This window comes from Ooceraea biroi, chromosome 11 (genome assembly GCF_003672135.1).
Source record: "Ooceraea biroi isolate clonal line C1 chromosome 11, Obir_v5.4, whole genome shotgun sequence".
In the NCBI taxonomy this organism is placed as follows: Eukaryota; Metazoa; Arthropoda; class Insecta; order Hymenoptera; family Formicidae; genus Ooceraea; species Ooceraea biroi.
Genome location: NC_039516.1, coordinates 3,318,902 through 3,333,152, shown reverse-complemented (window position 1 = coordinate 3,333,152; position 14,251 = coordinate 3,318,902). Strand labels below are relative to the sequence as shown.

The 14,251-nt window shown below is 39.9% G+C and overlaps 1 protein-coding gene across 12 annotated transcripts in view; it reads left to right on the top strand.

The window, feature by feature from the left end:
* LOC105288184 (potassium voltage-gated channel protein Shaker) overlaps nucleotides 1-13,672 on the top strand; it is a 98,622-nt gene extending 84,950 nt beyond the window's left edge. For 7 of the 12 annotated variants that reach the window (XM_011354242.3, XM_011354241.3, XM_011354240.2 and 4 more), the window contains 3 exons: nucleotides 340-530; nucleotides 663-830; nucleotides 907-13,672. In XM_011354242.3, the coding sequence (XP_011352544.1) occupies nucleotides 340-530; nucleotides 663-823 (352 nt within the window). In that variant the 3' untranslated portion in view covers nucleotides 824-830; nucleotides 907-13,672. Of the gene's footprint in view, nucleotides 1-339; nucleotides 531-662; nucleotides 831-906 lie in introns of those variants that run through there. The other 5 variants (XM_011354238.3, XM_011354236.3, XM_011354244.3 and 2 more) reach the window with 2 other exon arrangements.
* Nucleotides 13,673-14,251: the final 579 nt, after the last annotated feature.

The following is a 14,251-nucleotide window of genomic DNA, read 5'->3' as shown; positions in this document are numbered from 1 at the left end:
CTCTCGCTCTCTGTCTTTCTCGGTGCGCGTCTGTGATCGATACCGATGGGGCAAGGTGTACTTGGGCAAATCGGCTGGACACGTGGCGTACGCAATCAGTGTGTAATGCTGCAATGTACCACGGTACGTGTCCACCTCATTTAACATTCCGCCAACGCACACGATCGTCATAGGAGCCTCCAGTACCGCATAAGTAGCGCCACACTCTCGACACGGCAGACTCACACAAGATAGAAACACCACACCTAGCACTGAAGTTTAAAGTTTGCGATCACGCTCCCAAAGTCGGCATATACGGCAGAGCCTAGTGATTTGATATTTCTCTTGATTCTGTTACAGGCCCGTGGGAGTCTGGGGGAAGATCGTGGGCTCGTTGTGCGCGATTGCCGGCGTCTTGACGATTGCCCTACCCGTCCCCGTCATTGTCTCCAATTTCAACTACTTCTATCATCGTGAGACTGACCAGGAGGAGATGCAGTCGCAGAACTTCAATCACGTAACCAGCTGCCCGTATCTTCCTGGCACTTTAGGTACGCCGAATAGCGCACGGTTCACGTAACATATCATTTATTTCGAACGCCATTGAAGACATATGACCCATCCCAAGCGCATGGCGTGAAAGTTGCAGAGCTTATGGAAATATGCACATGTGTCCCTGTTAGGTCTGAAGAAGATCTCGATGTCGGAGTCCTCGTCGGATATAATGGAATTGGAGGAGGGCACTCTGTTTACTCATCCGGAGATTACTAAGAAGTCAAATTGCAACCCTCGCCACAATAACAATATCAATCCAGCCTGCGTGAGCATCGAGACTGACGTCTGACTACTAGGTACGTTGATTCCGCAGTTCACAAATTCGATATAAAAATATCATAATGTGGCTGATATTCTCTTTTGGGATTTCAGTGAAGGAGACGGTGGCAGCGTGGTGGCCGTTACTGAGCCAGTTGTCGAAGAGCAACTGCAGCTCCCTGCGGTGCCTGACGTAGGCCTCCTTCACACGTCGTCGTAGCGGCTAGCACCAGCGTCGCTCGTTAGCCTGTCCAACCAGGTCCGTCAACACGAGGGGCACTTCGGGTTAGAGTCGTGAGGGATCATGAAGGAGCTGAGTCAGGAACGCTTCTTCTCCCATCGAGGATGTTACGAGAAATCGATGTTGGGAGAGGTGTGGCGGGATCCAGAATGTGCGAGGAGCGAGAGAGGGGAGGAACGAAAAAGCACCCCGCTCTCGAGACGTCGTCACCTTCCTCACCACCTCCTTGGAGAGCTTGCGCCCCGCGTAAGGACCCACGTGCGAACGAAGGGGACGGGATATTCCTCGCTCGCGTGCGTGCGTGTGCGTGTGTGCTCGCGCGCGCGCGCGACCTGAACCCCCTCCCCACACCACCGACTCCAGTGTTCAAAACAAAAAAAAAGAAATGAAAATGTAACAAATGATAACGAAGAAACATCGCGGCGTCTTCGTATAAGCGCCGTCGAGTGTCCCCCCGTCCCTGCGGGCTTTTCCGGCTCTCGGCCGAGTGAGACGGGGAGGGGGGGAGCCGGTAGACGGCGGAAGCAACGGGGATCGTACCAGATAATACTATATTAATTATTATCGATACAATTAATCGAGTACCGTACACACGTAGGGCGAGGGTAAGTTAACAAAGTATGTTTTACGATTAATCGCGAGTGCGGACGAGGACATTTGGAAGACGCTGCTTGCGGAAGAGGCGAAAAAGGAAAAGCGAAGCATTCAAGGACGAAGGACCGTAAGATGAGGTTTGCAGAGGCAGAGAGAAAGAACCTGTCACGTGGCGAAAAGACTGTTCTGTTTCTTTTCATCTTTTTTCATAAAGAACACCAAGTAAGCCAATTTTCGTATCCGATTGCCATGTTATACGGTACATTATTAATGCGAAACAATTGGGTAACGTGATTCATTTATCTCCGGTTTGTTACATTCGCGCACCTGTATATGAAATAACGAAGCGATAAGATCGAAGTCGAATGGCGTCATCGTTACTAAAAGATGATAAATTAATTTTGAATTATCGACAATGTCGATCTACGATGTTAGAAGATTTGCGAAAATGATAACACAAACGACCTCGATGATATCCGCACGTGATCACGAAAATTATTCAACGGATGTCGGATTGCACCCTCGCTGCTTAAAATTGCAAAATGATAAAATTATCTAGATCGAATGTAGCTTGGAAAATAATTTAGTGTCACAACGTGGAAAATCAAAACATTACTTAAACTAATCGCCAGACTTTTAAAAAGGATTATTTACTAACGTCCAAATTTATTAGAGCACAGTTTTATCGTTATAATTAAACAGCTTCGTGTTACATATAAGAATTATCTATATTCACGCATATAGAGGCGAGGTGAAAAAAGTAGAAAGTAAGCACCAACATTAAAAGCATTGAGGGTGCATATCCGTTTGGACAGTGAGTTTAGAGTTTATACGATATATCGAATATGAAAAATGATGCCGGTGCGTGCGATTGTAACAATAAGAAGCGCTCGAAAAATCAAAAATCGAAGATGTCTGCCGATGGCGCGCAAATTTACGCCAAAATCACAATATTAGCCTTTCGACGCGTACGATCTGACACTCCTGTCTTCAGTGTATGCGATAATGACTTTTCAAAAATCGTGGGTGATTGCTTGCACCAAGAGGAGAATAATGACGACGACGATTAGCATGCATAAGTTTGAAAGTACGCGTGTGTTAAAAGTAGTTCATAGATGGCGTTCTTCGTCTTTATCGAAGCTCAAAGATCAAAGAATCATTGTGATTCTTTATGGAACTAAATTTCGATTCGTCTAGAAGCTGCCAAGAACATTCCTTTAATTAAAAGGAATGGGAGCTTGCTAAAACGTCGTAAAATGTCCAGAGAAAGCGTTATAGTTTTCCTCTTCCTCTCCTATACGCAAATTTTCAAAGGGATCAGTATTAAAAATAGTTTTTAAACTCGACAGTAATGTTACATTGTATGTAAAACGTTGCGATGCTAACGATGAGAAAAGATAATTTAAATCTTGTTTTGGGCTTTAAGTTAGTCGATAATAACGTAATACACACCGAGGAGGAAGAGGAAGACACGTGGTGTGTCGAGACAAGTTACTGTTTAGAAGACGAATTGGCACGCCAATCGATATTCAAATTCAGATCTCCCCAGATTCCCAAATCTCTTCGTCTCGAAGTTTCACCTCTTTCCGTACGACGGAAGCACGTCGCAAAATCACCAAGACTGCCATTTCACCGCTCTCGATTTATATCGCGCCAAGGTTTTACCTCAAGTACATCCTACGGAGCCAAATCGACCCAATTCGATCGATCCTCAACGCGCTGATTCGATCTAAATTCGATGAGAGAGCCGAGTCGCGAAGCGCAACCTTCACTCGTGTAGAATTGAGGGATACACGTACGAGAAGGGGAGGAATACATGCAAATGAATACGCAAGATCCTCGTTCCACCTCCCAGAGTTGCCGATGTTCGATCGTTGTACGACGAGTTCAGAAAAAAAGAAGGAAGCAGCCCAGATGAATCTTTTCGGTATCTATCCACCATACATCGCGCGTTAGTTTCCATTGGTTAGCATATGTTGAAAAATTAAGCTTCGTTAATAGTGAAAGCTAATTCGAATTTGCGGAATAACGGTTTTACTTAGATCACTGTACTTAGTTTGGTACTGAAGGGGTTAATTATAATCCCCCCCCGTCTAGAGTAAAAACAGAGGATGCAGGGCATGTGATTCGAGGCTGATACATAATGAAGAGTTAAAAACAAGATGTAGGAGCAAGACGTAAGAGATTAGTTTGCCAATATTAAAATATAAAAGATAAAGAAATAGCTGCAAGCGGTAACACTTGAGAAAGTAGATGTTGCTGAGCGACAAAACCAAAGGCGAGCAATTACCTAGAAAAGGCATTTAATTAGAAAAATCCTTGTTCTTATATTTTATTATGTATCGGCCGTTTTAGGCAAAGTGCAAGAGATTACACGGCAAGTGACGAAGCAAGCAACCAACCCAAAAGAAAAAAAAGAAAGAGAAAATAATTAATTCGATTTCTGTAGGTAATCTTAGAAGCGATTTTAACAGACGGCTAATCTCGTCTTTTAATAGACACGATGTCGACGATGGTGAAACTTTATTCCGCGATACGTGTGAATGAGTGGGTTGAATGACGATATGAGTGAGTGAACGTGTGAGTGATACAAAGATGAACGAGGAAAGAAAGAAAGAGAGAAAAAACTAGAGAAACTGAGAAAAATGAGAAAATGAGAGAACAGAGTGTGAGAGGAAGAACGCGAGGTTGGAAGAGGATGCGAGACAGGAAGAGAAACAGAGAGATAATGAAATAGAGGATATTATTAATACAAATAATTACACGGAGGTTTACGTTACTCGCTTTTAATACAATATTCGAACCTCTCGCCTCGCTGATTTAGTCCGAGAAGAAGAAGTATAGAAGTAATAAAAAAGAGCAAAGTATAAAAAAACCGCGCATCAAATTACCAGCCTAGCTAAAATCGAGAAAAGGGAGGAAGAATGTGTGCACGCATGGGAGCACGAGACACGAGCGTGAAAATGTTCTAGTATAAACGATAACTTTATTACTACTACTATTACCGCTATTACTACTATCACTACTGCAACCACTACTATTACCACTACTACTTACTTATCACTACTATTTACTATTACTATTAACTACTATTGCTACTATTACTACTACTACTACTGCTGCTACTACTACCGAACAAAAAAAAACACGCTATGGTGACGTATCTCTAGATAACGAGGAACTACTCCGCTAGGCAGCCAGTAGCCGTTAGTGTACACGAAGATAGCCATTAGGTGCGGCGAACTACGACATCATCGTAGTCGCTGCGTCTACGCGCGAAATTATCGATAATAATTGTACCAAAATTCCAAATCTCCGTAGAATCAATCAAGCCGAGACAGTTGTATATAGTCGGCTCAATGAACACGAAAACTGGACCGCCGACAGATCGAGAAAATACTGTGAAATGCCAGATGCGTTATTATTCCATTCGGTTTCCATCGGCAGACTTTCGTCACTCGAAAATAGATGCGAGGGGTGGAGCTCTCACGACGAACTTTCAAAGATGGACGGATCTCTGGTTTGTTCTGATTGTTTCTGCTGCAAACATCGCTCTCATTATAATCGCATGTAGATCAAGTACTAATAATTATATTCGACATTTGTTCTATTCGAATTGCTCGTCAAATCAATCAAACCGCATGAAAAAAATGATATTTCTATGACAACAGTAAAGTTTCGTCAAAATTTTATATTATCGATATTATTTATCCGTGGGAGAGTTAGTTAGTAATTTCGAAAATATTTTTCGGCCTCCGAAATGAAAGTCTCCGTGTTAGAGCAAAACCCCTAAAATCCGTTGGACTTCCATTACGTTACGCCGTGTCTACTTTTAATTACGCGTACAAAGGGAGGAGAGAGAGAAAACGAGGTGTCGCGGAAGTAAGCAACTTTTGACATTACGTTTGTGCATCGAGGCATAAGACGGTGTCTTGCGAAAGACGTAAAATGAGCGAACGGGAGTATCGCCGATGTTCCTTCTGTAAAATTAAGTCACCCGCATTCCCGGAGGAAGAGGGAAAGGAACGTTTCTCCCCTATGATCCTTTCCACAGGTCTGTAAGAATCGACAAAGCGATTGTCATTTATTAAAACGTCCCTCCGCCGAGGATCCGTGAAAAAGGTAGAAAACGAAGGGGAGAACGAAAAGTATGAATGTACGCGAAAACGAAAAGAACAAGCGAACGAATAATGAGTAATGAACGAATGCACGCGCGTGAATGAGAATGAGTGAGAGGGAGAGAAAGAATTATCGGTGGTGAATTATGCGAGTCGAAGATGCATTCCGAAATAATTAGGTAACAAATAAGAAAGGAGAAGAACTAGTCTCGCTACGAAGCTAGAGTTATATTCCGCTGTCGCCGTAGAACGAGATGAGATTCGTCTGCTAATTAATTAATGCCGGAAGGAGACGCGAAGAGGAGCAAGTCGGCGCACCGTCGAGTTCCTTTTCTTGATTAACCAAAACAGAAATAACTAATAATAACAATAGTAATAATTAATAACGCGCGTACGGTAATCAGGCTGGGTAGGATATTACGAATATTATTATACAAAAAAGATAAAGCGAGTAAGTAAAGCAGTTTAGGGTGCCGGCAGTTTAGAGTGTCGCTCTCGGATGTCCTCCGTCTTGTCTGATCCTTCTCTGATCGGATCGTCGCGATTGATCCTTTCCCCGCTCGATCTTGCCCGAGTGACAGCGTTATCGAATTAAAATAGCAATAAACTGCTAAAATTAGTCGCCCGACGTGTCAAATAAAAAAGAATTCGGTCGCGGATCGTCTCGCGAACGAATAATCGAATACGCGAAGGGCAGAATCGATCGCAACGAATCCTCGCGCATTTAAAACAAGATAAGGATGTTACGGCGCGGAGGATGCTCGAGTGCCGCTCATAAAAAAAAGAGAGGAGAAAATAGTAAAAAAGTTGAGATAGAAGCGAGAAATAAGAAGCAAGTGCGAGCGCTCGTAGATCGAGACGATCGCTTTCAAGTGATATATTTAGGTATTATATGGTCAAATATTAAAGTCGCTGAAAATAACATAAGAGTTGAAGCGAACGCGTTTATTATCACTCGGACGACGTTTTCGACGATTGATTTGTGCCGCGACAAGTATTACGTGTAAATGCGTGTAGATATATCATATACAGGGTGAATCGTAAAGTTCGGAGATCAGTAGCAAAGTTGCATTTCTCGGTGAGTTCGAGTCTGCTTGGAAGTTTCATTCGAAGTCGTAATTTATCAGAAACTTTTGGAATCTCAACTTTAACTGGCTTGCTAATCGAACGTCGCATTAAATTCCTGCTTATTTTTGCCGAGGCTTGATTCGCTGAAGCTCTTTAACTTTGAAACAATTTCGCAATTAGGTTCTAGTACCGAAGCTTCTTCGAGGAAAAATCGTCTGCAAATTCATCGAGGAATAAGTGTCTGCTACCAACTCCTACATTTGACGAAATACCCTATATATCATGTACATGATATATAAATATATATACGCCTGAGATATGTATATGTAACTCTCTAACGGAGGCCGGGAGAAGACACGGGGCAGGTAAATCGCAGGAGAAAAAGAGAACACGTCGCTCGCAAACTTGCAAAACAGAGAGAAGTAATTCCTTTGCGCGAAGAGTAGAAAGTACTAATGTTACTATGTATACACACGCATACACGTGGATACACATACACACATAAAACACACACAGAACATATGCATAAAACAACGTACACGGATGATAAGAATGATTTTCGAATAAGCTATTTAGTAGGCTAAAAAAATCTTTAAAGAAACCAAAAAGTATATAAAGAATTTGTAACGCGAGGGCTGCACGCGGTGGCGGCCATCCCTGCCATTCTAGTCGGTCAGAATCCGCTTCGTGAATTAATTAAATTAATTAATTGATTGAACAAGGACTCGTTTATATAGTGTTGAGCACTGTTTTAAGTGCTTTTCATTTTTTGGCTGTGTGAAGCTTGTACTAACGTGATTTAATGGGGGAAGAGTCATCTAATTATTATATCGACTTTGCGCAATCACTCTCGAAACTTTTCCGAGGTACGAACGGCGGGAAAAGATATATAAAATATGTGTGAAGAAATCAATGAGAAGGAAATAAAAGAGGAGAAAAAAATTAAGAATTCTGTGGCGCATCGAGATCGCGACTATGAAATGTACGAAACAGAGAGAGAAAGGAGAAGAGATACGAGAGGCAAAAATAGCGGCGGCAGTCATTCGATCGTTAATCGAAGGATCATTAATAAAATAATTACTAAGTAAAATTAAAAATAATAATAAAAAAATAGTAATAACGCGTAATGAATAAAATGGGAATACACTAATAATAACCGATAAGTCACAAGCGCCACGTTTCCCTCGATACGTTAAATGTACATGATATGATTCCGCATCTCCGTTTGTACGCATTTTAACAGACAGAATGAGAAGATGAATATGCAAGGAGGAACAATGAGAAGTAATAAGCGATTTACTACAGGATATACATTCAATGGTGTATAAATACCAGAGGAAAAGAGAGATAACTATACTCTTAACGGTACTAGCTCACACAAATATCCTGCCGAGTTGCCCCGGGTTACGCTAAGAGCCCACCTGGCCCGTTTTAACAAACAAACAAAAGATTTATTAAGTTTATAAGCGCTAAGAGGAACTAAGTCCATCGCCTTATTCAGAATTAAACGTGAACTATTATCAGTAAAGGGAAGGGGAGGAAAAATACGAGTAAGGAAGGAAAAAACGAAAAAAGAGAAAAATATCGGAAGAGAAAAGGAGAGAAATACGCGATAGTAAGCCTGAGTATGAAGTGGAGAAAGAGACAGCGTGTAACACATATAATCTATTTTTCGCCTGCGCCAAATGATCCTACGAGAGAAAGAGAGAGAGAGAAAGAGAGAGCGAGAGAGAGAGAGATAACTATTATGATTAAAAAGAAAAAAGTAAGAACCGCTAATTTTTCTAACAAGCCCGCGAACGCCGCCAGGAGGCCGATCGATGTCCTACGTCCTCCGACGGTGATTTTTTGTAAAGCCACTATTTCTATATGCGTAACGGGTCCCTGCGCTCCGTCGATGAATGGGGAAAAGAAAATTCAGTGTAATTATTTGCCGATTTCAGCGAGAATCAGCACGATCACATATAAAAGATGAAATACAAAATGGTAACGATGCACGAGGCTCGATAATGACTTCGTTCAACCAGAAAAAGAGAACTGTGATACGACACACAATTGTACTATTTATTGGATAATTAGTTCCTTTGGAATCTGTCGCGTTTCTTTACTGATCCTTTACTGACAAATCCATGATTCTGCAGGTTTCTGCGAACCTATGCACAAAATCTTGTTGTTACGAATCCTTAATGTCAAGCGTCTCGGATAAAACTTAAATCTTTGATGAGCTACCATGAGTTTAGAGCTGTTGCTTGTTTTGGCATTAACAGAATTTATTATCGCGACTCGTGCATCTTTCGTGAAAGATTGGGAACTAACGGAGGTAAAGTTCCGTTAGCCGGGTACCAAGGCACTCAGGGCAACGATTAATATCGATCTTATTTATACGATGATCTAAGCTACTTTCGTTGTACGTTCATTATACTGGAAGAGAGACGATACGACAATTTACGCGCGGTATATCCGAGTGCACATCTGTAGCTGTTAAATGAAGTAAAGATATAAAAGGCTGCTCCCCCGATTATTAATAGTTAACTTTCTGGAAATAATCGCGCAGTTTGTAAGCGAATAAAACTGATTTCCGAAGTTATCACTCTCGGAACTTTCAAACAGTAGCAATAGATAATTTATACGAAGCATTTCTCGTGTTTTTTTTCTTATTCGTTTCTTTACGTCCAGAGAGTTTCAAAGATGATTCATTCAGATTCCACATGTAAGATGCGCGAACACAATTCAGTTAACGATGTAAGATTATGTTTATTTGCGCAAAGTAGGGTCGCCGTTATGTTAGTGAATTCTTAATGACAGCGAATCATTTGCAACTGGAAAAGAGAGGATGGGACCGAGCAAGCTAAACATGCGTCAGAGGAAATCACGTGTACTGAAATATCATGACAAGCATATCCAATAATACCAACACCAAGAAACATTCGTGAGAAAAAGGAGGAATGAGATGTTTTCGTTGGTTAAAGGAACGAGACGCGAGAGATACGGAGAATATGTAGAAATCCTTTTATATGCGAAAAAGAGAGATCGAATTTGTTACAAAGTGAAACGGATGCGTTGTTATATATATCCATCAATAATTATGTTCCTTTCGTCGAGTTACGAGGGAAGTTGATAAGGATGATGTACAGTTCTCGAGGGTAAGTGTAAAACAGGAATCTATCGATAGGCCCGTACTAGGGATGAAATGATCCCTATCCACTAGCTGTACATTAAGAGCAGCCATGTAGTGCTCATATAGCCCGTTTGTTAATGTTTCAGATACTTTATTAAATGTTGATATAATGTACTGCGACATTCCTTGTTTGTGCTGAAACTTGTTTCAGATCTTTAACCCTTTATAGATTCTGAACGCCTGGAGTTTAATGTGATCTAAAGACGTATTATTTAGCGTTGGAGCTAACGTATTTCGTAGTAGAGAGAGAGAGAGAGAGAGAGAGAGAGAGAGAGAGAGAGAATAGATGGAAATTAATTTTTGAAAATTTTAATTAACGAATTATCATAGAATTATTAATTATTACGAAAGATAGATCACTCGGATAATTTTTCAAGTTAAGCTCAAGTACGTGTCACAGAAGACTCAGACTATTATAAACGCTAATTTCTCAGGTTATAATTTTAAAGAAAGTATGGTCCCCTATAAAGGGTTAAAAAGCGAACACTCCACCCGTGTCAGTCGATTGGTCGATGAACCATTCATTAGCAATCATTAGCGCGTATATGAATATACAGGGTAATTCGGATATACTCGTAAGAACTTTGGAAGCCTATTAAAAGGTTCAAAGACTCCAGCAGACTAAATATAGACTTTTGTCAATAAGTCTATGTACGTTTTAATTAATCACTTAATGTCTTTCTCGATTTAAATTTAAGACGCATGCAAAGTTCTTGGGAGTATTCTCGGAAGATCCGGTGCAAATAGTTATAGTATCCCAACAAAGTATTCTCGTAAAATCGAATCGGTGATTCGCGGATAAGGATGGGAGGGAGGGAAACGGGGTAAATGTGAGATATAAATATTCTGAAAGAACGGATATCGGAACGATATAGATTATTTTATTATTTCTCTTTATTTACATTGTTTCTCAAGTAACAAAGCAGAAGTTTTCGCTTTAATGCATAATTAAGACGTAAATTTAATTTGCGATTTCTCTTGGCGATTCACTGGTTTAAGATGAGTTATTAATTGTTCTTAATTAAAATAGATAAATGAAAAGAACGTTTTATTTTGTTTTGGGAGTAACAGAGAGTAACTCGCGTGATTTAACCGTTTGATTGCTAACAATATCCTTCTCGATTCCGTGTTTCAGTTCTTCGTAAGATGTAATGTGATTTTCTCTTTTATTATTGTGAATTTAAATTGCTTATTTGAGTATGTAAAATTTACAATTTTGCATACATAATAGAATTACATCTACTTATTAATTATATTTGTGTTACGTCGTTGTGATCCCATCGATCCTGAATTTATCAAAATCGGACAAACGTATTGAAAAAATGCGCAATATATTTTATTACATTAGAGATTCTCTCGCGCTCAAACGGTTAATCGGAAAGTCTCCGATTCGCATAACTGACGAGTTCTTCGCTGCCAATTAATTATCGCTAATTAGAGATAGTGCGACGTCGAGTGATCGGTAATATGAAATCAAATGAGTGCTAAGCCACGCTGAAAACTCCCCGATCGCGAGCAGGAAGAAAGTAAAAGCGATTTCACACGAGTCACAAATTGATAAATTATGGTGTGCTCTTTATACAAGTGACATTTTATTGCGGTCGTGTGTAAAAATTGCGATATACAAGGATTAATCCTGGTTCGTCATCTTGCTGGCGCCAATGGCGAATTTATTAAGCTTAAACCCTCAAACATATGGCTCTACAGTGTTCTGGAACTTTAGAACACACAAATCAAATCACTGCTACCGTTTGAATGTAATTCGAGCGTGATCTTACTGCGATTTGTGATGCGATTGCGATTGGATCGTGATCTGATTAAGATTTGACTGTAATCCAATTGCGCAATCCGATTGTGATTCGATTTGAATCCGATTGTGATCCGTGTGAAACCGAATGAATGAAAAAAATATCCACGCGGCACCTCACTCTTCTGCTAATATTTGCAAAACTCTGAAAAGATCGCGAACGATCCTGAATATATTTAAAGATGGCATATTGTCGATAGTTTTTGAATATCGATTTTTCCCATCTTCGGAGATGACAGAATAATATCGATATTCTGGAAATATATAATACATTTTTGCTACTTTTAATGCTAGCAGTAACAGTGATAATGTTTCGGCATTATTGACGGTATTATTGGCTGAAAATATCGATTTTCGTGTGCCATCTTTAAAAGCGGTAATGTAATATTGCTAATCAGAAAATATCGATAAATGGCAGGACCTCGATTTTTGCCACTCCAAGCCCGTGTATACACGAGACAGCGCTCACGCGAATAATTTGTAACATTTTATAAATAAATTGGCATATCAGTCTTATCAATCGTGAGAAAGGGAGAGAGAAAGAGAGTGAGAAAGACCTTCCCTCCGAAAATGAAAAAATGAAATAAAAAGTATAAAGCGAATGAACAAGATGTGTGTGAAAGAGAGCATGTGTAAATGAAAGAAAGAAAGAGACGAGAGAAAGGGAGAGAGAGAAAAAGAAACTCGTAAAACTTATTGTTCTCACTTCTTCATCGATGAACGCTCTGCTGGTTTGGAGCTGTAGTCATATCGTTAGCGTATAAGTCTGTATGTGACGATGTTAATTATTGTAATATAAAGGAGCAGAAGAAAAACGATACAGGAGAAAAAAAAGAGAAATAACATACCGTGCCGTTACTACCAAAGGAGGATCAATGCAGGAGGATCAAACGGAGAAGAAAGGACGTGATATCATTTGTCTGGTATTACTGGGCATGCTTCGAAGGAATAATTTTTTATAAGCCGAGACTCTGTTTTCGACTTCCCGCAATCTTTAGCCCCACCTCCCGGATATTTAGTGAATATTTTCACAACCGAAATGTAAAGCTCTCCGTTTGTGTTACGCGAGCTGGACCGCTTTTCGCAGATGATAAAAAGGAAGGTAGAGTAAGCATGAATGAGTGAATGAAAGAAAAAGAGTGTGTGTGAGAGAAACTGAGAGAAAAAAGTGTGAAAGAAAGGGAAAGGAAGAATAAAGGCGAGAGCAAATGAGAATAGGAAGAAGAGCGAGAAAGGGAAAGAAAGTAAGAAACTAAAACAAAGGAGAGAAAGAGAGAGAGAGAGAGAGAGAGAGAGAAACAGAGAGAAACAGATAATATGAAGAAGCAATCGCACCTCGACCGAATTTAAATCTATAATTTCCTCTCACACCTCTGCGCAGTGTTTTGGGCCCTTCCGTCCAATACGCGATGTATCACTGTCATGATTTATTTAATTTTTGCAAGTCTACGTACAATAAAATTGTTATTGCTGAAATGATAAGTATGTAAAATATATATACTGTACATTTTGACCTTCGTTCTAAAAAAAAGCATTATTAAGGTCTCGCTGGACCAGGATTCCTGCCGTCCTGGCGTGTGTTGTAATTGTATATGTACATATACATGCGTATTTTTTAATATCAGACGGTACTTTACTCGATAATTAGGATCGCTTATTAGAGGGTATGTATATTTATATATAAATATAAAACACACATGGGGCATATATGTGTATATAAATATATGTACGCATACGCGTGCACGTGCGCGAGCGCGCGCGCGCGCGCGAGTTCGTGCACGCGTGCACACATATTGCGCGATAAATGAGAGCGGCATTCCCGACGCCATTGTCTGCGATGAACGATCTTCGAAAGGAATAAAGCACTTTCACGTAACAACGTGTTTTATTGACTCACTAATACTCCCGAAATTTCAGCAAACTCCATAATATAATTCTGGCATAATATTAGAATCTTCTTTCCTTTTATACTCTTAATCCCAATGGTGACCACAGTGTTAGTTCTGCAAAATTGGAAAATTATCTTTTAGAAAATCCTTTAAATCATATAAATGTTACTTAAGAACTTAAGATTAAGAGATTTTTAAATTTGGCAATCCTACAACATGACGACACAGCCATGTGTCACAAAAGAGACATAAAATATAAAGAAATGAAAAAAGTTATACTCTCCTTAGGTTGGCAAATTTTTCCTTATGTAGTGTCTTAAGTATATTTTTTAAAAACGAATACAGCTATCTGATTGATTAACAAATATCTTAAGATCACATTTGAGACGATATTATATAACATCCTAAGAGAATCTTTAAAAAACACGAAAGCGCCATCATTTAGATAGAACTAAAAAAGTAAAAGAGAGTTGATCGTAAATCCATTCCTGTAGTGCGTTTGACTTGAGATGATCCTATTTTTCATAAATTAAATGAAGAAGAAACGATTAAGTTGGTACCTTG